Source organism: Alnus glutinosa, chromosome 10 (assembly GCF_958979055.1).
Source record: "Alnus glutinosa chromosome 10, dhAlnGlut1.1, whole genome shotgun sequence".
In the NCBI taxonomy this organism is placed as follows: domain Eukaryota; kingdom Viridiplantae; phylum Streptophyta; class Magnoliopsida; order Fagales; family Betulaceae; genus Alnus; species Alnus glutinosa.
In genome coordinates this window covers 2,743,964-2,770,496 of record NC_084895.1, presented here as the reverse complement: position 1 = coordinate 2,770,496, position 26,533 = coordinate 2,743,964, and the positions used below count along the sequence as shown (strand labels likewise).

At 35.9% G+C, this 26,533-nt stretch overlaps 3 protein-coding genes across 3 annotated transcripts; 2 read left to right on the top strand and 1 right to left on the bottom strand.

Moving 5' to 3' along the window:
• Positions 1–2,595: 2,595 nt before the first annotated feature.
• Positions 2,596–7,375, bottom strand: LOC133880240 (vacuolar protein sorting-associated protein 60.2-like). Its single transcript, XM_062319153.1, has 7 exons — positions 7,204–7,375; positions 5,524–5,675; positions 4,988–5,081; positions 3,972–4,043; positions 3,748–3,859; positions 3,437–3,597; positions 2,596–2,776 (listed from the first exon to the last, which is right to left on the bottom strand). Exons 1-7 carry the CDS (start codon positions 7,270–7,272, stop codon positions 2,723–2,725), a joined length of 714 nt encoding a protein of 237 aa, XP_062175137.1. The 5' UTR covers positions 7,273–7,375; the 3' UTR covers positions 2,596–2,722.
• Positions 7,376–14,042: 6,667 nt separating this feature from the next.
• On the top strand, positions 14,043–22,392 carry LOC133880381 (uricase-2 isozyme 2). Its single transcript, XM_062319335.1, has 8 exons — positions 14,043–14,361; positions 16,083–16,175; positions 17,538–17,613; positions 19,061–19,170; positions 20,407–20,498; positions 20,687–20,860; positions 21,143–21,236; positions 22,001–22,392. Exons 1-8 carry the CDS (start codon positions 14,158–14,160, stop codon positions 22,082–22,084), a joined length of 927 nt encoding a protein of 308 aa, XP_062175319.1. The 5' UTR covers positions 14,043–14,157; the 3' UTR covers positions 22,085–22,392.
• Positions 22,393–23,485: 1,093 nt separating this feature from the next.
• LOC133880149 (uncharacterized) lies at positions 23,486–25,794 on the top strand. The gene has a single exon (XM_062319040.1). The coding sequence runs from the start codon at positions 23,736–23,738 to the stop codon at positions 25,233–25,235; it is 1,500 nt and encodes a 499-aa protein (XP_062175024.1). The 5' UTR covers positions 23,486–23,735; the 3' UTR covers positions 25,236–25,794.
• Positions 25,795–26,533: the final 739 nt, after the last annotated feature.

The window sequence follows — 26,533 nt, the reverse complement described above, 5'->3', positions numbered from 1 at the left end:
GCTTCCGAAGATGCGGGCCCATTAGTTTCTGGCACGGATGTCAAAAAACTGGGGTCACCAGTAAAGGTGATTTGAGATGTATAGAGGGTCACAAGGACTCAAACACCAACACAGAGATAAACAAGGAGAAGTAACAACATAAAAGCCCAAAAACAAACACTGAAACAAAAAACATAGACAACAGATAAATAGAAGCAGTAGAGGAAGGCGAAGTGGGAACCAGTACTGACGGCGCGTGAGAACCACGCGCCGCCAAGTGGTGGCCTCTCATCAGCGGGAAATGACGGCGCCAACTAGATCCACCGAAAATCTAGGCGGAGAAAGGCAAGGGAGGCGAGTGGAGCCACCACGCACCGGAAAGAGAGAAACTCCCCCAAGCGCGTGTGGGCCACGCATCGGTGCGTGGGTGGAGGATGGAGGAGCGACGACCAGCGGTGGATGCAGGGGACGCCGGCGAACCCATTGATGAGGAGCGTGTCATGCAAAGATAAATAGAGGCGTAGATCTAAATCCAAAGATATCAAACTTACAATCTATCCAAAAATCACAAAACACTTGGTGGATGAAGATGGAGCAAACTGGTAGCATCTGTTGCGTAGAAACAAGGTACAGAAAAAACATAGATTTAGTTAGAAAAAGTTCTAGCAGGATAGACACCTCAAAAAAGGCAAAGGGTTCAAGAAAGGGTTGGAAGATAAGTTTTTGACTTCCCTTCCAAATCCTTTGATGCAATAGGTGGGTGGATGGGGAGTATGCCTCAGAAGAGGTAGTGATTACAGGGTGAGACGGTACAAGAAGGGGTGGGGAGGGAAGCAAACAGCCTGCCTCTCAAGTCGGTTTAAGTCTTCATTGTTGCATGACAAAGAAACTTATCCTAGACTGGTCAGGGAGGGATCCCAATCCTTTTTTTAATTCTTAGTACGAATTTTATAAAAGAACTCGAGCAAAGAATGAGAAAGGGTAGGGGCATCGGGCAGGTCTTCGAACATCATAGGGTGCAGAACTCACCTGCCCGACATCCTTGGCCCATCTAGGGGTGTAAACGAGCCGATCCTGAGCGGGTATTGCCTATTCGGGCTCGGCTCGTTTAACAAACAGTATAGCTCGAGCTCGAGCTCGAGCTGAAAAATCTTGTGCGAGCTCGGCTCGCGTAACAAAAACTATTGTCCGAGCTCGAGCTCGAGCTCGGCCATTTTGGTCGATCCCGAGCTCGAGTACTCGGCTCGAGCTCGGCTCGTATCATAATTTAAATTATTGACTTTAGCAAAAAAAAATTAAAATTAAAAATTAAACCACAAATTTTCAAAATAATGTGCAGTCTAGAATCTGAATTACAATTATCTATGAATCTATAATAAGTAATTAAATATGGTCAAATTGATCATTATGAATTTATGAGTCATAAATCATAATTTATAACTACCTACTAATAATACTAATATTATATGATCATACGATCTAAGTATTATCATATGATAGCATATTTAATGTATTAACATGATTTACCAACTCGTATGATCTTAAATCTTAGATCTTAGATCACGTGATGTAATGATTATTAAGTAGTTAATGATAAACTCATAACATATAATAAAGTGATTGCATATTTTATATTTACATGTCATATGGCACAATGTTATATTATTATATGATCATATAGCCATATAATCTTATTATATAACATGAATAATATGATTAAGTATACAAATTGTCATTATATCATATGACTAATAATTAATTATTGATATTATTCACTTTTATTATTTTATATACCTATAATCAATTAATATATACTAACTAATAACTATTGTTATTTATTACTTAATTTATGTATTTATTAATATATTATATTATAAAACTAGTTTTATATATATATATATATATATACACGAGTCGATCCTTATACGAGCGGGTTCACGAACTTTAGTCGAGTCGAGTCAAGTTTATACGAGTTTGCATCGTTTAATAATCGAGTTTGATTTTCGTGTTCACGAGTAGCTCATTTAATAATCGATTCGAGCACGAGTCGAGTTTATTCGAGCCGATCTAGAGTAAGCTCACGAGTAGCTCAGCTCGTTTACACCCATAGGCCATCACTTGCTTTCTCATTCCTTATTCAAATTTTCTTATATTCAAGCAGAAAAAGGAGATCCAAATCCATCAAAGTTCCATTTTTTAGAGAAAATTTGTCGGCTTTGGGTGAAAGAGTGATACTAACTACTGTATCCCCATTTCACTAGACGGGTGTAACGGTACTTATCAGCTCTTAAATCTTCAATTTTTTTTTAAAAATGACTAATTCAAAGATTAGTAGACAGTGTCACGTTAAGAAATAGAAAGTGCCGTAGGTAGAACTATTCTTACACAAAAATCCCTCCTTCCAAAACACGACATAAGTGCACGTGGTTGCTCTTAAAGGTGAATCGAACTCATGCAGTGTGCTTGCCTAGGCAGTGGACTACACCATGGTTTCTCTTATTTTCTTCTTTCTTTCTTTCTTTCCTTTTTTTTTTTTCACCTCTTAATCTTTTAATTAAAACAAGATATGTAATTCGTAGTACTATAAGATGAGAATCCAATCCACGGGAAATAGCGAAGCACAAAAGATGAAATACTATATGAATCAAGCCAATTCTGCACAATGTTTACAAGAGCTTACTCCATCCAAGCTTCCACAAATTACAAATCAATGCACAGAGTCCCGGATGGACAGCAATAATTCCTAACCACGAAGAGATGCCCGAGGGACAGCAGGTAAACCCAGTTCGTCCTCAGCCTGCCAGCGTCAAGGTTAAGAATTAATAAATGCGATAGAGAGGCATAAGCGTCCAACATGTAACAAATACAGTGATTTGAGCTATTTCTAAATTCTATTCAAGTATGAACCTTAAATAAAAGTTGCTCCCACGTGTACGTAAGAATCAAATGCTCTAAAGACATGTGTCAATTTAATAGAGTTTAATAGACTGAGTTAACGGAATTTTCTCAAACTCAATTTGGAGGAAAACTTCTTCCAACTTAAAAATAGTAGCAGTCTAGCTTTGCTGGCAATTGCACACAGTAACGAAGTGTCCAATGCTAATGTGACAAAAATACTAAACAGCAACAGCCATGCAAGCCAAAGATCCACCCGTTTCGTTAATCAGCACACCTTTCATTTTCTCACATTTTTGGACAATTCACCGAAAAGAGAATGGGTCCATTTGTTAATGCTTTTTAGAGGGTGTTTTTTTGTTTTATTTTCTATTTTTTGAAAAGTGTTTTGATGTGACATAAAGGTGAAGATCGTTTTGAATGTTTTGTGTTTTGGATTATATGTTAATTTTTTTTTTTTGTTTTGAAAAGAAAAAACAAAAGGGAAAAGGAAAATTTTTTATTAAACAAAGTTAATATCCTGCATCAATTTCTTTTTCCTGAAAAAATCAATGAATTTTACCTGGGCATTGGATCTGCCAGCAGGCACAGCTGCTTGTCCTATGGGTGCTGAAGGCAAGCTGAGCTCCGAATCCAAATCATGCTCTTTATCAGGTTGGAGATAAGAGGGCACACCATCAGCTTCAGTTTCCATTCCCATGTCGGCTTCCAAAGCATCCAGCTCTGCACCAAAAACTTGTTAGAATAGGATACTTGCGACCTCAAATAGAGTTAATTGACAAATTAAAATCACATACATTCTATAATATCTGTAAACAATCCAAAAGAATATTTCCCTCAACATTTGAGCCATTAGGTAATATAAAAGCTTACCACCCATAAGATCTTCCTCATCAATGTCATCCGGCACACTATAGCTTCTACCCAGGGTCTCTTGAATTTCATTACTCACATCCATTAGGTCCATCATCTCATCTTGCATGTTCTACATATATAAAAAATAATAAATAAATAAAGTCATTTGGTCAGCACCAGAAATTCTAGAACGTTATGAATGGAAATCAAGTAGGGAAAAAAGATATCAGAAGATCACATACATCAATGTCTTGGATCTTCACAGTTTTCATCATTCCTTTCAACTCCTTGTTTGCAGATTTTAAAGCTGTCATCTAGAGAAAAGAAAACAAAATCAAATTGTGCCAATATATAGTATTAACTTATCTATCTGGTTCCCTAATAATGCTTCCAGGGCATCTCTCTCTCGAAACTTGAATGGACAAGGAATGAGTGTACAAGTCTAGAGATTAGATTGAACATATATTTACGAATAATCCCTCCCTAGTGACAAATGGTCTGTCCCCTACCTCTCATGAGGTAGGCAGCAGGTTCCCATCAGGGTACAGATAAAGCTCCGTCTGAACTTCCGTGAACCATGCCCCTTGGGACGCTACCAAGAAAAACAATGTTTGAAGGTGAATATAGCACAACCCCAGTACAGCCAAACTTGATGTACCATACAGTGAACCTTCCACTTCAAAACCCGGTTCAAAATGATACTATAAACTAACTCCAAAATGATTATTCATCTAAAAAGAAAAGCTGAAAACAGACTGAAATTTGTAAATTACATCTTACATGTGTCTCACTATAAAAAATTGCATGACAAATTATGAAGCTATATTATCTTAATAATTCAATAGGTAATAAGCACAAATTAAGCAATAATATGGTCATGTCCAGGAATATATAGAACAAAGATTAAGTATCCAGTGTGTCCCATTTCATAGCATTCAGTTGCACTCGTTCGGAAAATGGATTAAACATGATTACAAACTACAGGTAATGCACCCAATATCCTGTTGCGGTTGCCCAGGCAATGGATGGCAACAAGTCATAACACTATTCACAAATCTTAAGCCCAAGTCAGCCTGTGAAGAAACCCAGAGTGTTTTAAGTACAAAGCCACTCGATTGCATGATATATTTTTTACTGTATAATTACCCATCCTGCGGTTCATGCCAGTGCTACAGATGGCTATACCATAAGGGCTCGATAAAGTCAATTTTCTATAATGAACATCATTAAGAAAATAATGAACGATATTAGGACATACAGTTTGCTGAGCATCTTTAATACCCTCGGAAGCAAAGGCAACTTGATCAAGATTGAATGTCTGATTGTACAGCATGTCCCGCTGTCCTTCATACCTGTCCAGAAGCTTAATGAATTGTATAAATCATGGAGGTAAATAAAGGGATACTCATGAAACCATATAGTATACTCGTACACACATATTCCTTTCAAGAAAGTAAATAACTTTAAAAATAAAAAATGAGCCAAGTCTTCGCTTTGACATCTCATTATCGATTTGATAATTCACAAATCAATCAAGAACTCTTTAGGAATGATTTTAAACATTTAACCTTTCTTTATTGTGTCTCAAGACAAAGCATTAGTTTAATCCAGTTAAACAAACTCTCTAAAATTCAAGCTCTTTACCCATTAAAACCTGCTTGAAAGGATTCCCCATCAAATTCGAAGCTTTTCAAGCTATGCTAAAACCTAAGCATATATACACTAGCACATGCAAAATTCAATCTGCAAACAATTCTGCAATATCGAGGCAATGACATCAGAAGAGGCACCTACATTCGCTTTTGCTTGAGAACCCTCATGGCTCGAGCTTTAACAGCTTCTTGAGCAGGGCCAGGTCTTGTTCTTTTTATCTGTTCTTTATATCTACTAAGTTCAACATCAAGCCTTTTGATCTTCTCATCAACTGTTTCGCCTCTTTTATTGATCTGGAAAAGAATATAATTCAGGCATCAGTCCAAGTCAAAACCCCATAGAGATACAACTAAGGAAAGATTGATTATCAGATAATGGAACAATAAGGCAATCAATTTCATGAGCAGCCAAAACAGGATTTTGAAAATTATGCAGAAAAACGAATTACAACCATTATATGAATACCATACATAATATTTAAAACATTTTTTTTTCTCAAAGTATGTTGACACCAACAGATGATACTGTAAGCTGACTACTACATCAACATTTTCAATATAAACACTATACATAGCAGGAAAAGGAAATAACTTCATCTAGCTTCAGAAGAGCAAAATGACTGAAATAAAGATTAATAACTGGATACTCAACAGCTAATTAATGTTTCCCTCCAAAAAAATAAAAAATAAAAAATAAATCTATTTTACCAAAACTATAGTAACTTATCCAATCACTATATGGGCTTAAAGTTGACAAGGCTTCATGATCGCAGCACAATTTTTCTGCCACCTAGACTAATTGGGAGGTGAATCTTCAAAAGTATGGGGAAAAGTTCAAAGCTGCAAATGAAATCACATCATTGTTTAATGCAACAGTGCTAATGCCATCAAACAGTACATAATAGATCTCCCAGCCCATGGAGTGTCCATCCGTTTCGCTGAGAAGCATATCCCCTCCACTGGGTTTCTACATCAACAGCTCAAAGATAGATCTACAAGCAAAGATGAAAGCCCCTTGATGTCATTCATACTTGACAACCCCATAACTTAGCGCCACTATCCCTTTCATACTTTTCATTTGAATCACAATCGTATGCAACAATACTTTAACAAATATTCTCTTACTCTATCTTCATCCACTTTTTGTCATATCAAGTTTTTTGAATCTTCGACCAAACACCGAAACCTGTAAACCTGACCACAGACTTAGCCGGCTCTGATATATTTAAACTATTTAACCTAACTGATACATTTGCACTGCACACACATAATTTGTTATCACCAACAAGAGCGTAAACACAATTAGAAAACCCTACTGCCAGAAAAACAAAAAACAGATTCATCAACAATTAGATAACAATCTGACTATCACCAAGCTATTCAAACTAATATATATCATCCTTCCGAGCAAAAATTTCCATGTAGAAATCTGAGATCTTCTCAACAATGTATTTCCATCGAACTACCAAGCTAGAGCAATCAAATTATTTGCAACTCAGAAACAAGTTCCACGAACAATCTTAAACACTGATCCAGCAACTCACACACCCATCGACAACGAAATCAATTCAAAACACCACAGTAACCCCCCTGTTTGGTTACCGAGATTCCCAAGGAAAAGCCTTCGTAACAAAAACCTCAAATCTCATCATTCTCTCCAATTTAAAATCCCGAAAAAAAAAACCTAACTCGACAAAGGCTTACAGAAACAACCGAATCACAATTCCGAATTCCTTTCCCCTAATTTCTCACACCTTCTCCGGAACCAAACGCGCGCAAAAAACAAAAATTAAACACACAGAGAGAGAGAGAGAGAGAGAACCCTCTCTGAGGCGTCGTTGATAGAGGGAGGAGGCTCTTTATCTTTCTTGACGCCGAAGATCTTCTTCATCTTCTTCTTCTTCTTCAGAGAAATCGAAGGGTTTGTGGATTTTGATTCAGTTTTAGCGAAAAATAATTTTGTTAACGCGAGAAATGGGAGACTTTCCGTTGTAGTTTCGAAGAAGGAAAGGATTGGACTGTTGTTTTGGATTCTTTTAGAGGTGGGGATTGTGTGGGTTCAGGTTCAGATAGGTTTGAGGTGGGATTAAATTTTGATTGGTCGTGATCAGTCAGAGCGACAAGCGCGTGGACTGTTAGTTTTGGAGAGGAATTGTCATTGGACGCGTCAAGGTGAATCGTCTTTGTGCACGTGGTGTAGGAAGCTCTTGGTGGGTCTACGCTGCCTGGGATTGCTTTCTCTTTGTTACCAAGAAGTCAAATGGAAGACATTAAAGCCAGTAAGCAACCTTTAGGATACATTGAGAAGTCATCCACAGAATACAAAGCCAAATAAACATACAGCAATTTTACTGTGGAATTGAGTTTTTATTTTATTTTATTTTATTTTATTTATTTATTTATTTTTAATAAAATGAGGAAAATGTCCTTTGCATTTTGCAATACGTCAATGGCACTTTATTTTATGGTCTTCACTTCTTTGCTCGATCATCCTTTAAGCTTTGAGCCTATTCTGATCTTGATTGGGCTGGTAATCCTACTAATCGCCTCTCCACCTCTACATATTGTTTTTTACTTCGAACTTCTTTAATTTCATGACGCAATAAGAAACAATATGTTGTTAATCGATCTAGTACTGAAGCTAAGTATCGTGCTCTTGCTGATACTACATCTGAATTTCTCTGGTTACGAAGGTTTTTGTCAGACATGGATGTTCCTCAGTCTACTAGTTCTCCCATTTATTATGACGATCGAAATGCCATACAGATTGTTCATAATGATGTATTCCATGAGCGTACCAAATATATCAAGATTGATTGTCATTTCGTCAAGCTTCATTTTCAGCATGGTATTTTGCATCTTCACTTATCAATAATAATAATAATAAAAGCATGGTATTTTGCATCTTCATTCTGTCTCCTCTAAAGATGAATTGGCTAACACCTTTACAAAATCTCATTCACCGAAACGACCCAATGATCTTATTTTTAAACTCAAGTTGGCTTTGCCTACTAAAGTTTAAGGCGAGATGTTAAAATATTTCCATAATACTCTTATGCTCCGATTGTTTCGGTGTAAAATGATTTCCATCGTAAAATAATTTTGGGGAAGCCATTTTTCAGAAAAATATTTTCCGTCGAAATCATTTTTCGGTGTTTGGCGCGTACGGAAAATTACAAATATTTTTTATATTTTAATTTAATCATATTAATTTAAAAAAATTAAATTTTATTCACAAAATAAAAAATATTAATATAAAATAAATATAATATAAAAATATTTTTTAAAATTTGGCATATACAAATTCCGGCACAAAACAGCCGGATCCCAGCCAGTTGACCAGAAACCGGCTGTCCTAGCCAGTTTCCGGCCAACTGGCCAGAGATTCGGCCAGAACAGCCGGATTCGGCCTCTCCAACCAGTATCGGCCAGATGGCTGGATCTCCGGCGTTTTGGCCGGATCAGGGCCGGGATCCGGCGAGATAGCCAGAGATCTGGCCAGATTCCGGCCAGTCTGGCCAGAATCCGACATGTAGGGGTGTAAACAAGCCAATCCTGAGCGGGTATTGCCTGTTCGGGCTCGGCTCGTTTAACAAACAGTAAAGCTCGAGCTCGACACGAGCTGAAAAATCTTGTACGAGCTCGACTCGCGTAACAAAAACTATTGTCCGAGCTCGAGCTCGGCCATTTTGGTCGATCTCGAGCTCGAGTACTCGGCTCGTTCATAATTTAAATTATTTACTTTAGCAAAAAAATAAAAAATAAAAATTAAACCACAAATTTTCAAAATAATGTGCACTTGCATGTATTAGAATTTTGCAATAAAAGCAAACAATAAGGCAATTGCCAATGACTCTAGAATCTGAATTACAATTATCTATGAATCTATAATAAGTAATTAAATATGGTCAAATTGATCTTTATGAATTTATGAGTCATAAATCATAATTTATAACTACCTACTAATAATACTAATATTATATGATCATATGATCTAAGTATTATCATATGATAGCATATTTAATGTATTAACATGATTTAACAACTCGTATGATCTTAAATCTTAGATCTTAGATCATGTGATATAATGATTATTAAGTATTTAATGATAAACTCATAACATATAATAAAGTGATTGCATATTTTATATTTACATGTCATATGGCACAATGTTATATTATTATATAATCATATAGCCATATAATCTTATTATATAACATGAATAATATGATTAAGTATACAAATTGTCATTATATCATATGACTAATAATTAATTATTGATATTATTCACTTTTATTATTTTATATACCTATAACCAATTAATATATACTAACTAATAACTATTGTTATTTATTACTTAATTTATGCTTACATATAGTATATTATTTATTAATATACTATATTATAAAACTAGTTATATATATATATACGAGTCGAGCCTTAATAAACGAGTCGATTCTTATACGAGCGGGTTCACGAGCTTTAGTCGAGTTGAGTTTATACGAGTTTGCATCGTTTAATAATCGAGTTTGATTTTCGTGTTCACGAGTAGCTCATTTAATAATCGATTCGAGCACGAGTCAAGTTTATTCGAGCCGATCTCGAGTAAGCTCACGAGTAGCTCAGCTCGTTTACACCCCTACTGGCATGGTATCCTAGGAATCCGACGACATCTGTCGGACGTCGCCGGATTCCGGCTTAATTTGTCGAATTCCGACACTGACCGAAGTCAAAATCTGACTTATCGAAATTCGGCAATAATCAACTGCTTGAACGTAAAGGTCGACTGCATTGTTTTAAAAAGAATCGACTGCATCCACCATTTACGGAAAATGATTTTGTCAAACGGAAATCATTTTTTGGTTGACTATTATTTTCGTCCCTATCAAACACCGGAAAATATCGAAACCATTTTTCAGAAATCATTCTACGCCGAAACAAACAGAGCATTAATATATTAAGGAAACATTCTCTTCATATTTTGATATTATTGTACATCACGGTATTGTCACTTACGTGACAGAATATTTCCATAATATTCTTCACATAATATGATCATAATATTTTCTACCGTGTTGACTATTGTAAATATGTTAGGAACAACATGTGATTTTGTATTTACTGTATTTCATTTCTTTCACAACTTTCTATGTTGTCAATTTCTTCAAAGAACACCGTATGTAATTCAACTGTGTTCTTAACGTTCCTGTTCTAACCATTGCAAGTTTGCAAGTTATATAAGCGAAAGAAAGAGAGGAGGAATATTTTAAAATATGAAATTAGTGTGCTTTATGTGATAAATAAATGTTGAAGTGACAAAATTTGAATGGAATGGTATGATATGCATTGAACTTGGCATGTGGCATGTGGCATGTGGCATGAGATGAATAAACGGGAGCGGAACCACACCAAACGTTGGGGTGGTAATACCCTAAAAAAATTATATGTTTTTATGGGATAATTCTTCTAAAATTTATTTTTTATTTCCTTAAAAAAAAAAGAAATTTGAGAAATATTTCCTTCAAAAATTTATTTGTTTTGCTCGTCTCCCTTACCGAAAAGTCTAGTTCCGCCCATGTGAATAAATGCTGAGATCACATAAAATCTGAACCATCCAATTTGGTTGCCAAATTGGAAGAGAAAAAAAATTTATTTATTTATTTTTTGGATAACTTTACAAAATGATATACTATTTTAAGATAAGGATATTGAACTAGTAAATGTCTCAAACTAAGATATCAACATTTCCAAACGTCTCACTTAATAGTATTCTATTAAGATTTGGTATTAAATCGTAACAGAACACCTAAAATACTCTCTTTTTTTTTTAAGGAAAAAAAGAAAAAAAAAAATGTTATGATTTATGTGTTTGTCAAAATTTAACAGAATTTACAAAAATACCCATGTCTAAATCTTCGAAATTTTTTATAATTTTTTTTAAAAAAACAAAACACAGGTATTTTGAAATTTTTTGCAGGATTTAACACATGTATTTTTTATTTTTTATTTTTTAGTTTAATTTTTCTTTTCAAATGTATAAAGATATTTTTATCTTATTAAAAAATATTTAGATAAATTTTTGTTTTTATATTTATTTATTTATTTTATATAGATACATTACAATAAACTAACCATAGCCAAAAGGCCCAGAGAGAAAGCAACAATTAAAGATCTGAAGAAGGAGCAACATTGCTCGATGGATCAATGCCATTGACAAAAAGAGTAGGAGATGGATTGAAACCAGAGGAGGTGGGAATGCTGTTAGAACTAAATCTAACTGCGGCCCAATGTGCCAGATAATGGGCACTAAAATTTGCACTTTTATTGACTTTTCGTATTGATCAAGAAATATCGGGAGGAGTAGAGTCTAAAGTATTGGTGATGATATCAATGATACGCCAATCCTTAACAATTGTTGGACATTGAAGAGCAGTGATAACTAGTTGAGAATCCCCTTTTAGGATGAACCTGCTAAGGTGGAGCAAGGAAGCCAAATAGATAGCAAGTTGTGCAGCTAAAGCCTCGCCTTTATTAGGGAAGCATTTGGACTGTATTTGGGAAGCTATCTTGATCAGTTGCCCACTATGATTCCTACAAATAGCAGCTTGGCTGGAAAAGGAGTTTCGTATTGCAGTATCAAAATTGATCTTATACCATTGCAGGGCTAGCTGAATCCATTTTTTTGGAATGGGGTTAAGCGTGTGTGGCCAAGCATCATAATGTTGGTGATATTTTTTGGTAATGAGCTTGGCAACAGTACGAGCATCAAAGAAAAGCCCATCATGGAGTGCTTTTATTACGATGAAACCAAAGCAGGTTGCACATGACAGCAGAAAAGATTTGAAAGCGATGATGTCCAGAACTAGGAATATTCCAATTGGCTCCAGGAGATAGAATAATTCTGATCTAGTCTTGTAAATTGGGGGAGTCCAATGTTGTAGAATCGAGCGGCCAAGGCGAAAGACGCCAAATAATTCTCGCAAAATGACAATGAAAGAAGATATGCCTAGTAGAGTCGGGTCCAGACTTACAAAGTGGGCAATGAGTATCAGGTCTATAAGTTGGAATAATAGACTATAACCTTGATATAGTTGGGAGAATATCACAAGCTATTTTTCAAATAAAAAGTCTAAGGCAATTAGTTTCCAGATATTCTTCTAGAAAGAAGAAGGGGGAGTGAGGGAGTTACTAGTAAAGTCATTATTCATAATTGCAAGATACGCGCGAGTTGGTAGTGAATCGGCTAGAGCAAGAGAGGATCCATAGGTAACTTGAATCGACCTCCTGTGAAATTGGCAAACGGCTAATCGCCTGAGCAGAGGAAAAAAAATCAAATATACCATAGAGAAGATGCTCGTTCCAATACCTTGTGCTTGGAATAATGAGATTGGAGATAAAGAGGGATGGAAGGTTCCTACTATTGGGTTTTATTGGAGAAGACTGATAAGAAGGGAGAAAATGAACCCAGGCCGTAGTCCAAATGGGCTTAGAGCTAGTTGTAGTGATCTTCAAACAAGAACCGGGAATCAGATATTGCTTACATTTTTGAATTCATTTCCAAAGCCATGAAGCCGTAGGGGTAGAGGGAGCCGAGAAGAAAGAACCATAATGTAAGTATTTTTTATGCAAGTGCTGAACCCATAAAGAATTGGAATTAAAGAATTTTCATCTCAGTTTAGTAATAAGTGCCAAATTTGTGATGGTCATTTTCTGGAGACCAAGGCCACCTTGATTTCGTGGGAGATAGATCAAATCCCAAGATTTGAGACTCAGATTACGTGATTTATCTGGGGAATCCTACACCAGAAATCCTTGAAACGTCGATCTAGAGTTTGGCATAGGGATGATGGCAAAAGGAAAGTACTCATGGCATAAGTAGGGATTGCTGCTGCCGTAGATTTAATGAGGACAATCTGTCCAGCTTGAGATAGAGTCCTTGCTCGTCAGCTATTAATTTTTGAAAGAACTTTATCAATCAAGGGTTGGAAAGCCTCCTTGCGAGAGGACCCAAACAACAGGGGTAATCCCAAATAAAAAGGGGTAGAGATTGTCATACGATAAGGAATAATCCCCAGGATACTGGAAATACTGGCAGGAGGGATGTTCTTGCTGAAAAGAATGGAAGATTTCCCATTATTAACTTTTTGACCTGACCAACTGCAGTATTTATTGAGACAAGTAGTGATCACTGCCACCTTAGAGAAAGTTGCCTTTGCAAAGATAATTAAATCATCTGTAAACAAAAGATGATTAATCGGCGGACAAAATTTGGAAATTGTGATTCATTTGAGAAGACCAATAAATTCTTGTTGTTGGAAAAGTTTGGATAGAACTTCTATACCTAGAATAAAAAAAAAAGGGGACAGGGGATCACCTTAACGTATACCTCGAGTTGGAGTGAAAAGCTCAAAGGGGATCCATTAATCAGAACCGAAAAGGAGTCAGACAAACACAAATCCATATCCGATTAACCCAAGTGAGTTGAAAAATGGTTAATAAAAAATCCCACTATATTCGAACAAGTGCCTTTTCCATGCCAATCCATTAACATATTTTAATAAATTTAAAAGAGATATCGACACATAGTAATTTGGAAACATTAAAAAGTAATCATTTCACAATTTATAAGAATAAAAGGAAAGAAAAGGCTGGGACCCCACTATCCATTGACAACAATATATTCTTGTCAGAAGCCACAACCCAACAGCTGCGCCAAAAGTCCAACCTGAAAAATTTGACAAAACCCATATTCTCTGTACATCCAAAGCCGTCGAGCATGGCGAGCAACATAGAGGGTTTCAGCTTCGAGCAGTGGCACGGGAAAGAGCGCGTGAGGGTGGGGAGGGTCTGGAAGAACAGAGCTGGCCGCCATTTCTTTGTGGAGTGGAACGTCAGCATCAGCCTCCTCTCCGATTGCGCCGCTGCCTACGTACGCGACGACAACTCTGACATCGTCGCCACTGACACAATGAAGAATACCGTATGTAATTCAATTGTGTTATGGATGTTCCTGTTCTAACTATTGCAGCTTATATAAACGAAATAAAAAGATGATGAATATTTCAAAATCTGAAATTAGTGTGATTAATGTGTTAAATAGATGTTGAAGTCACAAAATTTGAATGGAACAGTATGATATACAGTGAATGGAAGAAAAAATAAGAATATTTTAAAATATGAACTTAGCGTATGGCATGCGATGAATAAATGCTGAGATGACAGAATCTGAACCATCCAATTTGGTTGCCGGATTGGCGGAGAAAAAGAGAAATGAAAACAGGATCTAAATTTTATTTTATTTTATTTTTTTTTCGTTCCCCTTGTTATTAGAAAGAGGAATTGAAAAACCTTTTGGCTCAAATATGCTAAAGAAACGTGTTAGAATCTTTTTTGATGAACTGTAATGGTTATGTTTCATCGGGTCCTAAAATGGTTATCCAGTTTCTGCTGAATTTCATACTTCTTGACGTTTATTGGTGCAAAAATGGAAAAAAGAAGAATAAGAGCTCTTTAATGTTCTAGCCCTCTGTTTGGTTACTATGAAAGTGGATAATGTAGTTGTATTAGGCTCAGGTTACGGACCATATTATTTTTTTCTTTTTCTGGTGCGGAATGAATATAATCCAATGGTCAATGTTAAATTTGTTTTTCTCTGCTTTTTGGCAATTGAGTGCAACTCCTTAGAATATTATATGATGGGAAAATATTAAATAAGAACTAATTTCTTCTTTTTTGGTTAAAAGTGCTTCTTTTTTCCCCTGAGAATTATGCATTCTGGCTACTGCTTCTTTGTAAGAACTTGGTCCTGATCAGAGAAGTATAGAGTCTGCTTGGCTTCCTGAAAATTGATTACTAGTCAAGAGACTGGGATTAACCCTAATTCGGTTGGGGTAAAATACTGACATCAAGAGGATTGTTGTGTTCTATGACATGTTTTTAGGGGATCAGCATGTATATAATTTTTTGGTTGCTGAAAATCTGATTAGGAGTATATTGGCTGTTTAATAAATGTGTGTGATCTCCTGTAAATTATGTGGGTCTCTTGAGCATATGGAAGAACTTTAGGTAATGATGATTGATACACATACTTGTAGGTATAAGGTTGGTTGGATCTTGAAGTATGTGATATATACATAGGCTACAAAGCAATCAGCACATATATAGCCCAAATCCTAACACTTAATTCAAGTCCGTTGAGGAATGTGCTTCTTAAATGTAAAGTGGGTAATTAGTGACTGTGTTTTAAAGTTTGATAGCACAGGATATTGCATCGTGAGAATGGAAAAATTATTGGAAGCAAAAGATATTTACATTGTTCTGTGGAATTTGTGGAGAAGAGAAAAAGTTGTAGACTGTAACTTTATTCTAAACTTTTGGGAAATGTACAAGCATATTGAAGCATGGAGTATGTAAAAATGATTACAAAAAAAGCCAAATGGCAAAATTAGAAACACTGTAGTGGTATGAGCAATGTATAATTGGCTAGCAGCTGACAGGTATGTATATGAGCCAAGCTTGAAGTTATTATATCATTTAGAAATCTAAATACACAAAACATGACATACCTTTGCAAGTAAAAAGAAAATGGTTATGATGATTTCATATTCTCATTAGCTATCCCATGAGTGCCATCTGATATAATTTCCAGCAGTTAAGCTGCCATTCACCTTCCTGTTGAAGTAAAAATGAGTTGCAATACAGGTATATGTGAAAGCAAAGGAATGCTCAGAACAACTCTCAATGGAGGACTTTGCAATTTTACTTGCTAAGCACTTCACATCATTTTACCACCAGGTAAATACTACATAAATATATATGTTTTTCAACATTGAATATATCATAAATTTTATTATTGATGAGATTTAATCATATTTCTATTTTGGTCTCTTTAGCTTTTTATAAATTGAAAAGTAGGAGGTGCTGGCTGAAGCCTAGGGCTGAGTAGCCTGGCCAAACCTGGTCCATTGCTGGCTCTCAACCAGTTGGGGGTGGTGTAGACTGAAATCCTTCTTTTGATGGATCTGCTACGTAGTGAAAAGTACATTCTACCACTAAACCATGCACTATGACATACATACATAATATTTGATAACATCGATGGATCCATTATAGCGAAATGCCTTTAGTTGCAGATTCCAAATCTAGCAATTCCAGGAATCAGAGATATCTAGATAGTCCTGCAATCTTTTATAAAAAATGAGCATTCTATGTATGTACCATACTAAAACGAAATCCAGCCGAAACCTATAGGCAGTTGAAACGGTCTGTTTATCAAGATACTGAAATACATTTACCAAATACTTTTCGAAATTCAATATACTAAAATACATTTTGTGCATATGGATAGTAAGCAAGTTAAGCATTCATAAAAAAGAAAAAGAAAAAGGGAAGATAATAAGCAAGTTTAGTCTCAATAGTGCAGTCGTGAGTCATCCTTATTGATGCTTTAGGTGGATTAGAGGTCTGAGTTTTGAATGCTAGACACGTCTTTTAGGAAATTGCTAGTGCTATCTCCTGGACTGTTGCCAGAAGGAAGAAAGGGTAGGTATAAGTAAAACTTGAATATTTTTGACTGTTCTCATAAGCTGAATTTGAGAAAATGAAACAGGTGATGAAAAAGTATGGATGGGGGATACATATTTAATAGCATTTTACATTGGCATTCTATTTAAGATTTGGCGATGAGTCTTATATTTTTCCAACTTAAAATATGAAGTTCCACTGGGATTCCAAGGCAAGGTTTGGAGATGTCAATGCATTAAGAATTTGTGGGGTTCTAAGCATCAAAGTTTTTGCATATATAGATTCTAATTAGGTTATCAAATGACATGAAATGAAAAATTTCTCACTTTCCTCTGTATGAGATGCTTAATAGATCAATCTACTCAACAACAACCCCCCCTCCGCCCCCCCCCCCCCCCCCCCCCCCCCCCCCCCCAATTTCTTCAACATTCAGTCCACTTTCTCCTTGTAAGTTGATTTGTATTTTAGTTCTAGTAGAAAGAGGATTTTCTTTTTGTATGGAGCTCAAAAGATATCCAAAGTTCATTTATGAGTAATTCCCTTTGATGGGTTTTTTATTTTTTTTGTATATTATATCATTAGAAGTATTGCATTAGTTGGGGATAATCTAATATATGTTCTTCATTTCTGTAGGTTACTAGTGCCACAGTAAAGATAGTGGAAAAGCCTTGGGAGCGTGTATATATAGATGGTCAACTGCATGAACATGGTTAGTTTTTTTCAATCTTATGAAGGAGAGAGTAGGCTCATATATAATATATTCTTTATCCTGTGACCAAAGAAAAGATGTCTACTGAATTCTTTATTGTGGTGAATATCCTTTTGATCGTACATGGCATGCGTTGTGCTTATTTTTTATTGTTTTAAATGCTGTTTAATTTTTAACACATGTTGGGAGTAGTTTGAGGTGCGATTGGCACTGCCACTAACGCTTTTATGGGATTGGTTGTATAGAACAAAGAATTTACATAAAAAGTATTTATAAAGGAATAAGAATACTTATGCATACCATAGTATTAGTATTCACTCGATTGGTAATTACACTAACAAAACAACTCAAAATTTGTGCAGTAACAATCCATGAACCTTTACCACCTTTTGAGCCATTGTTCTATCATATAGACAATAAACCCCTTATTTTTTATTTGGGATATGTTTTTTAGTTTGATTTCTAGTATAAAGAGGGGTTCTGGGAATTGCAACTGTAACCGAAGTGCTGAATGGTCAGGAAAAGTGGAATTGCTGATTAATGCATGTATTAAGCTTGTTTGTTTGTGCCAACAATTTCTTGGCCATAGTACTGTGTTAGACACCTAACAATCATCTGGGAGCACTTCTCAGTGGACAAGGTTTATTTGTTTTTTACTTGCTGGTTATTTAGTCAGAACTAAGAAAATCCCATGTCTCATCCCTACGGTGATCATCTTTCTAGTGGAGCTGTAAAAGCTTTTAAAATCTTCCTCGAAGACACTCTTCTTGTTGGATCTTCGTAAGATTCCCTTAGTAGTCTTTACATGCCTTCTTATGGGATTCTAAGGCCTGAAGTTCTGATGGCATGGCAGTCCAAAATTAAAGCCCAAAGTAACTATATGCCTTTCATTAAATTGGGACTATGATGTCTTATAAAAAAAAAAAAAAAATTGGGAATATGATGCAGGACGAAAGTTTTGGTTGGCTCTCATAGCAGATCTGATGTAGAACATTTCCTCTCTCTCTCTCTCTCTCTCTCTCTCAAAAGTTATTTGATTTTAGTGTTATTTTATTTTTAAGTCCACTACGTTACCTCCAACAGAAATTTAAAAACAATCTATAAGAGTTTGCCATATACTATAAATAAAAGGTAATGCTAATGCTGCTGAAATTTAGTTCTACTTTTCATTAAGAAGACCGTAATAAAATATTATAATAAAATAATTTGTAGTTAAATTATTTTGAAAGACAAGGGCGAGATATGTACCATTTGTACATTCCTCCCCTTGCCCCAACCTTAATCTAGGTTCTGCGGCTGGCATTGCTCAACCAAATTGACTAGAACTTCTCATGTGTTACATTTATAGTTGCATTTTCATTGGTTTGTACAACTAATAAATGACCTGTATTTTTTGTTTCTTATACTTTTATTATCTTTAATTCTGTCACTATCTTCCCTATTGAAGGTTTTAAACTTGGATCTGAGAAGCATACTACAGAAGCAATAGTGAAGAAGTCTGGTGCATTACAGTTGACTTCTGGTATTGCTGGGTTGGCTTTGCTCAAGACAACTAAGGTGAGCTAATTTCTCTCACATTCAGATAGCAGAATCAGGTCTTTGATGTTCAAAATCTCTTCTGCTTGATAAGGCAAAATAGCCTGCTATGCTTATCAAAAATTTTGCTTCTATCTGCACTAAGATACTAAAACAAATCTGGTCATATGTTTTTGTTTATTGTCTGTGTTACTTGCATGCGTTTTATATTTTAATGAAGGTTATTGTTTTTAGATTTACAGACAAAGATTGGCATCTTTGTGGTACTGAAATTTATTCATACGGGTAAACATTGGGTACAAGTAGCAAAAGGATTGTATTATCTACGAATAGCCAATAGTCAAATTTAAAGATGAGTTCATCCAAAAAAGAAGAAGAAGCAAGTTGGTGATAAAGAGGAGAAAAAAATAAAAGAAATTTAAAAAATAGAATTAAAGAACCTTAAATTGTGACAAGCATAACCAAATTTTCTTATTAGTCCATCTGGACGGTAAACCGTAATGGATCTTGAATCTAAGAGCCACTGTGAGAGCCCTTCCATTTGACTTGGAGGGTTTTCTGGACAAGTTGCCCTCACCTTTTGCCATATTCCAGAACCTCGTGAGATGATATTGACTGCCAAGACAATGAAATCTGTCCAATAGAGGATGTACCCTTGCTTTTGGACAGCATTTGTTTTCGAACTTTATCAATAGTGAGTCTACAAGCTCTGCACTCAAGGTTCTTAAAAGTTAAATGAGGCACTACAGCTTTTTACCAATAGAGAAAGTCACAAATACACAAAATGAATCTTTAATATTTCACTCCAACCTGAACTCTCTTAGGAACTTGTCCTAACATGATCTAAACTGACATGGGGATTAGCACCTTGCACCAAGCTAGGGTTGGGCATGTAATTGGTTCTCTCCTGAATGCTTCATGTACTTGTTTAGTCTCTCCTTGGTGTCTTCTTAATAAATTTAATTGTTAAAAATGGTTTGAAATGGGTTTTGGGCAGTATATAATTTGAGCTAGCATTAACTTTCTGTGAGATCTAACCAACCCTAATAACCTTCTTATATATTTGTTGAAGTTCATTGTTAGTTTGGATAATTTGAGTTGTATTCTTTCTGTCTTCCCCTCACTTAAAGATATGGTACTCAGAGATTGCAAAGCCAATATGATTTCTGTATGCTGGTATCTAATTGCGGAGTGTAATCACGGCACATTCTGGTTTCTCTGATGATTGCTTACTATGCATTTTATTGTTACAAGCAGTCAGGTTTTGAGGGGTTTATAAGGGACCAATACACAGCTCTTCCTGAAACACGAGAGAGGCTGCTGGCGACAGAGATCACAGCATCATGGAGGTATGATATTTCAATTTAATCCAACTTGATGCAAGGGGTATCAATTGAAAATTAAAATATACACATGTTTTTGGCTTCCCCTCATTGTTCTTCTATATAAAGTTTCCAAAGGTTATGTTTTCCCATTTTGATTCTCTTGGAGTTTTGCACAATGCAGAATCATGTTTCTTGAATAAATGTGGATGCAGGTATTCATATGAATCTCTATCTAGCATCCCTCAGAAGCCATATTACTTTACAGAGAGGTACCTAGATGTGAAAAAGGTTCTGGTTGACACTTTCTATGGTCCTCCAAAAGAGGGAGTATACAGCCCATCCGTTCAGAATACTCTTTATCTCATGGCAAAAAGTGTACTCAACAGGTCTCTCTCTCTTTGTGGCACACGCACGCTTGCGCACACACAAATTCATCTCCACCCACATGCACACCGACACCCGCTTCCACATCCATGCTCATATACTTGCATGCCCACACACCCGCATGCAGTCAGAAACACATACACATGCATGATGTGTATGCTGACACTAGTATCCAGGCACAGGTGCATGCATGCACCGACATACTTGCACTTATCCACATATTGGTTTTTCTATGGTGCAATGTTTTTAGATTGATTCTTGATTTTTTTTTTTCATGCTTTCAGGTTTCTTGACATATCATCGGTCCAATTGAAGATGCCAAATATCCATTTCCTACCTGTTAATCTAAAAAACAAGGATAATGAAACTATTGTTAAGGTATGACTTTTCTTTACCTGTGATGTCTGCAGAAGTTGTTGGAAAAATACCAAAGTAGACAATATTTGACATAGATCATGTAGCAATTATAGGTTGCAATTTGGATTTGAGGATCTAAAATCAAGGGATGTGAATAACATTTGCTAATATAAATTGCTTGATATGAATTTTAACAAAATATGATGGAATTGAGTTTTGAGGATTCTGCTCCAGCAAAAACACTTGTTTTATGAATTTGAAATAACATCTTACACCTAATCATTTCAAATCCACATATAATAGGCTTAAATGTATCCATGTATTTCGTAAGTGGATAAAAAATTATATCTTTCAGATTTGGTTCCTGCCATTTAACTAACAACTAAAATCGAAATCATTCTCTCCAAATACTTCCATCCAAATGAACCACTAGGCACTAGCAATTGGATTTTTATTCAATTGCCTGAAAGCAACTGCAAGGTATTTGGTTAGCCTCTCATGTTGCATCCCCCTTGAAAAGAGGAAAAAGAGGAGGGGGGGACGTTTACTGAGCATGGGTCATTAAATTTTTTGATGTTGTATACATGCTTGCTTGCCTTAGTTGATCCTTCTTAGTAACTTCAGAACCACTGCCCAGTCACCTATTCAAAGCCTTCAACCAGAATAGTCTCCTCTCAGCATTTTGCTTGATGCAGGGCTATGCTTGCTCTTTATGTGTGTGTGTGTGTGTGTGTGTGAGCTGAGGTTAATGCATTTGCTGTAAAATGACCCATAATGTTGTGCAGTTTGCTGATGATGTATATTTACCAACGGACGAACCACATGGATCAATTCAAGCTAGCTTGACTCGCTCCTTGTCAAAGATGTAGAAGTTGCTGGTTCTTTGAGCTGTTGCACTCTCAAACTAATGAATGAAAATTTCAAGGTTTTTCTAATGTTGGAGACATGGCATGTATCATGTATGTATGATAAGTAATAATAATAATAAAAAAAATTGTGCTCTTGAACCAAGGTAAATAAATGTAGGCTCATGTTTTGAGTCGAAGAATCAGTGAGTTAAGTTCCTGTGTTGCAAATCACTTGGCTCTATTTGTTAATGCATTTTAGGGGATATTTTGTGTTTGGTTTGAAAAGTGTTATGATGTGACACAAATGTGAAAATTATTTGTGTTTTTAAGAGTATTTTGTATTTAAGTTGTTTGTTAATTTTTAATTTTTGTTTTAGAAGAGAAAACAGAAGACAAAAAAACATAAGTTTTAACATATAGACTCAGGTTGCTTGTAATAAATCTTCCTTGCTCCGCCCACCCCCAAAAAATAAAAATAAAAATAAAACATTCACCGACTTTTCATCGTTTTCAAAAAGTGGAAATCTAGTTTGTTCTTTGCACAGATCAAATTCGTAGTGCATCTTGACTTCTTTTAACGAAGTGAATTGATTAAATTAGTGATCCTCTAAATTTTGTATAAGCAACATAACCCGGTTTAACTAAGCTAATTGATTAAACTATGTGAAATGCTATACATACTACCAAGTAAAGCTGTACAAGTGAGCGGTTATTAACAAAAATTACTAACTGCATCCGTAAATATGATTACTTAAAAGTGATAACCGCATGATGCGGATATGATTATTGATAATAATTGCATGCGCATCTATACGTACAACCCTACTCTCAAGTACTCCCTCATTGACATGGTAGTGAAAGTTAACATTGGATATTGAAAGAAAAAATTAACTTTGAATTTGACAGAATACTGCAGCATTGTCATTGAATATATATAACACTTTACAGATGAGGATTACAATTGTAATAAGACTAATAATTATGAAAGTAAATAATTGTTTTGTTACACGTGACACAAATAACCAAAGAAACTCTTTGTCCAATGCTGTAGATAATCAATAAAACTCTTCTTTATCCAATAATGTAGATAACCAAGTAGACTTTTCTTTATCCAATGCTGTAATTGATAAACATGAAGGCCACGTGATATATATTACTCAGGAGACTCTTCATCCTTAACAACAATTACATGTACTTTCATTTGGTATTTTATCTGACGATGATTTTCACTATCCCATAACTAAATGCTTGAAAGTACACGTAATAGTCTTCTTAAAATATTGCAATAATCTATTGAGAGGACTAAGATAAGGTAGGATGTGGCGGTTGATTTTTTTAATATATATAAAAGGGGCATACTTGTATTTTACATAAAGAGAAAGAGAAGGAGAAAGAGAAAGATTATGCAAATCTGTTGATGAGTTATTATTCAAATAGAAAATGATATTTACACGACCCATTTACGGGAGATGGGAGACCTACCGTCTCACCTTATGTGAGTGTGTATTCAATTGAAGAGTGATATGTCTTTTACCTCGTGAAATGCTCTACAGAAGGCAAAGAATTCCCTCTTGTACCTCTCTCTCTCTCTCTCTCTCTCTCTCTCTCATATTTTGCAAGTTTGTAAGTGTTTCTTGCTTACATAGAAGCCACTTCTCTCAATCCCATTGCCATGGAATCTGATGAAAGCCAACAACCCACTAATCAACCCCAACCAAATCCAGCTCTCCCCCCGACATTAACAAAGAAACCACTTCTTCTCTACTTATCATCCATTCTGGTTCTGTTTCTAGCAATCTCCTTCGGTTTCACCAAAACAAACTACTACAAAACCCAACACCTAAAATTCACTTTCTCATCACACCCCACTTTTCTTCGGACCCTTTTAGGCTATCTTCACCCAAAACCAAAACCCAAGCAAACCCATCCACCAAATCCCATTTCCCATTCCCCAAACTGTGTGCTATGGATGGCTCCTTTTCTTTCTGGTGGTGGGTACAGTTCAGAAAGTTGGTCATATATCTTAGCCCTCCATGAACACACGAAAAACCCAATATTCAAGCTGGCTATTGAGCATCATGGTGATCTAGAATCCCTTGAATTCTGGGAGGGCTTGCCACAACATGTCAAGAACTTGGCCTTTGAGCTTTACCGAACGGAGTGTAGAATGAATGAGACCATTGTGGTTTGTCACAGTGAACCTGGTGCTTGGTACCCTCCCTTGTTTGAAACCACCCCTTGCCCACCAGGTGCTTACCGAAATTTCAAGTCGGTGATTGGCCGAACCATGTTCGAGACCGATAGGGTGAATGCTGACCATGTGAACCGCTGTAATCAAATGGATTATGTTTGGGTTCCCACTGAATTCCATGTATCTACATTTATAGAAAGTGGGGTTGATCCTTCTAAGGTGGTGAAAATCATTCAGCCTGTTGATGTGAAGTTCTTTGATACCCTCAAGTATAAGCCATTAGACCTTTCCTCTATTGGGAAATTGGTCTTAGGTTCAACAACCCAGAATTCGAATTCGAAAAAGGAGTTTATATTTTTGAGTATCTTCAAGTGGGAGTACAGAAAAGGTTGGGATGTATTGTTGAAATCATACTTCAAGGAGTTCTCTGGGGTTGATGGGGTTGCTTTGTATTTACTAACCAATCCATACCATTCTGATAGAGATTTTGGGAATAAGATAGTGGAGTTTGTGGAGAACTCTGAAATAGAAAAACCAGTGGATGGTTGGGCTCCAGTTTATGTGATTGATACCCACATTGCTCAAATTGATTTGCCGCGACTATACAAGGCGGCTAACGCATTCGTTCTTCCATCAAGAGGGGAAGGATGGGGGAGACCTATTGTGGAAGCCATGGCAATGTCATTGCCAGTGATTGCCACGAACTGGTCTGGGCCAACGGAGTATTTGACAGAAGAGAATAGCTATCCATTGCCGGTGGATAGGATGAGCGAGGTTACAGAAGGGCCATTCAGAGGGCATCTTTGGGCAGAGCCTTCTGTCGATAAGCTTCGAGTTCTTATGAGGCATGTGGTGAATAATGTTGAGGAAGCCAAGGTCAAAGGCAGGCAGGCAAGGGAGGACATGATAGGAAGGTTCTCTCCTGAGATTATAGCGGAGATAGTTACTGATCATATACGAAAGATGCTTCAGATGAGTTAAAGAGCTGCTGTTCATCAAGTTAGAGATGATATGCACATTATTTCTTTCTTCCATGAAGTTGGCTTATTATCAGTTGAGAGGCTAGTGAAGGAGTTGGGTGAGTAAGATAACAAAAGCCATTCAAAAGCAGATTTTTAGTGTAGCATTTTCTGAACTGATTTGTCATGAACGGATTTGTTCGGCAGGGAAGTTTCTCATGGAATGGTTTTGATCCATGGTGTTTCAAATACTTTCGCCAAAAATAAAGCTCTCTGTGGGCTTATTCTGCTCCCTCTGATTTTTTCTAGGTTTCAAGAAGAAACAGAGACTCATGAGCACATTTTTTTCTTCTATTCAGCCACATATTATTTAATATAGCTTAGCTTGGGACATTGAAGAGTACAGACTTCGATTGAAGGATCTCACCTTCTTCAAAGTTTGAGAGGCTCCATAACCATAATCTCGCCGTGGTTCGTTTGAATTTGCGATTTCAAAATGTACAATTTAAAAATAACGATTTTAAAAACGCTATTAAGCATTTGATAAAATTATAGTTTAACTTTTAAGGTTTAAAACTACACTTTTTGTCTGCAAAATCACAATGCCAAACGCACTCTATATTTAAAAAAGAATCAATATTTTATTAAACATGTACCCCTTTGTTCCGTCTTTGTGCTTCTAGGGACTCTGCAGTGAGATGAGGTTTGTCATTTGTTGTGTTACTGCACTTTGCTTCAGTACTTTGTATGTTCATGTCACATATTTAGTCGTTTTCAGCTAAGTTAATTATGGGGATTTATGAATCTAAAGCAAATAACTTTTTCTGATTTTAATTTTGTAAAGGCAGTCACTCTAGCGGTAATTGATTAATTGAAAGCTTTTAGTCTGAGATGCATCAGGATTTTAATGACTATATGTTGCCACTCTTGTGACAATTTTAGATGAGATGCACAGAACCTATATTCAGTTGCAGGTAATCCCATCCTGTTGGAACTTTAGCATAACTTCTATTGAAGAAAAATCAATGGGCCAAAAGCAGAAAAAAAATAAAAAATGAAATCATTTGATTTGCCCTAGGTTTGGGCTAAAATAAACAATCAGAATTGACCATGAAATCATAGGAATGTGCCTCTGGATTACTTGCACTCTACAGAAATGCTAAATATACTTCGTGATAATGAAAATCACCATTAATTTATCATATATAGATTAACCCGTCCAAAATCTAATGATGATTTTCATTGGCACATTAGAGAGTAAGCACTTGAAAATTCATGTAACATTTCTCTTAAACTTATCCAGAAAGCCTAAGTAGTTTG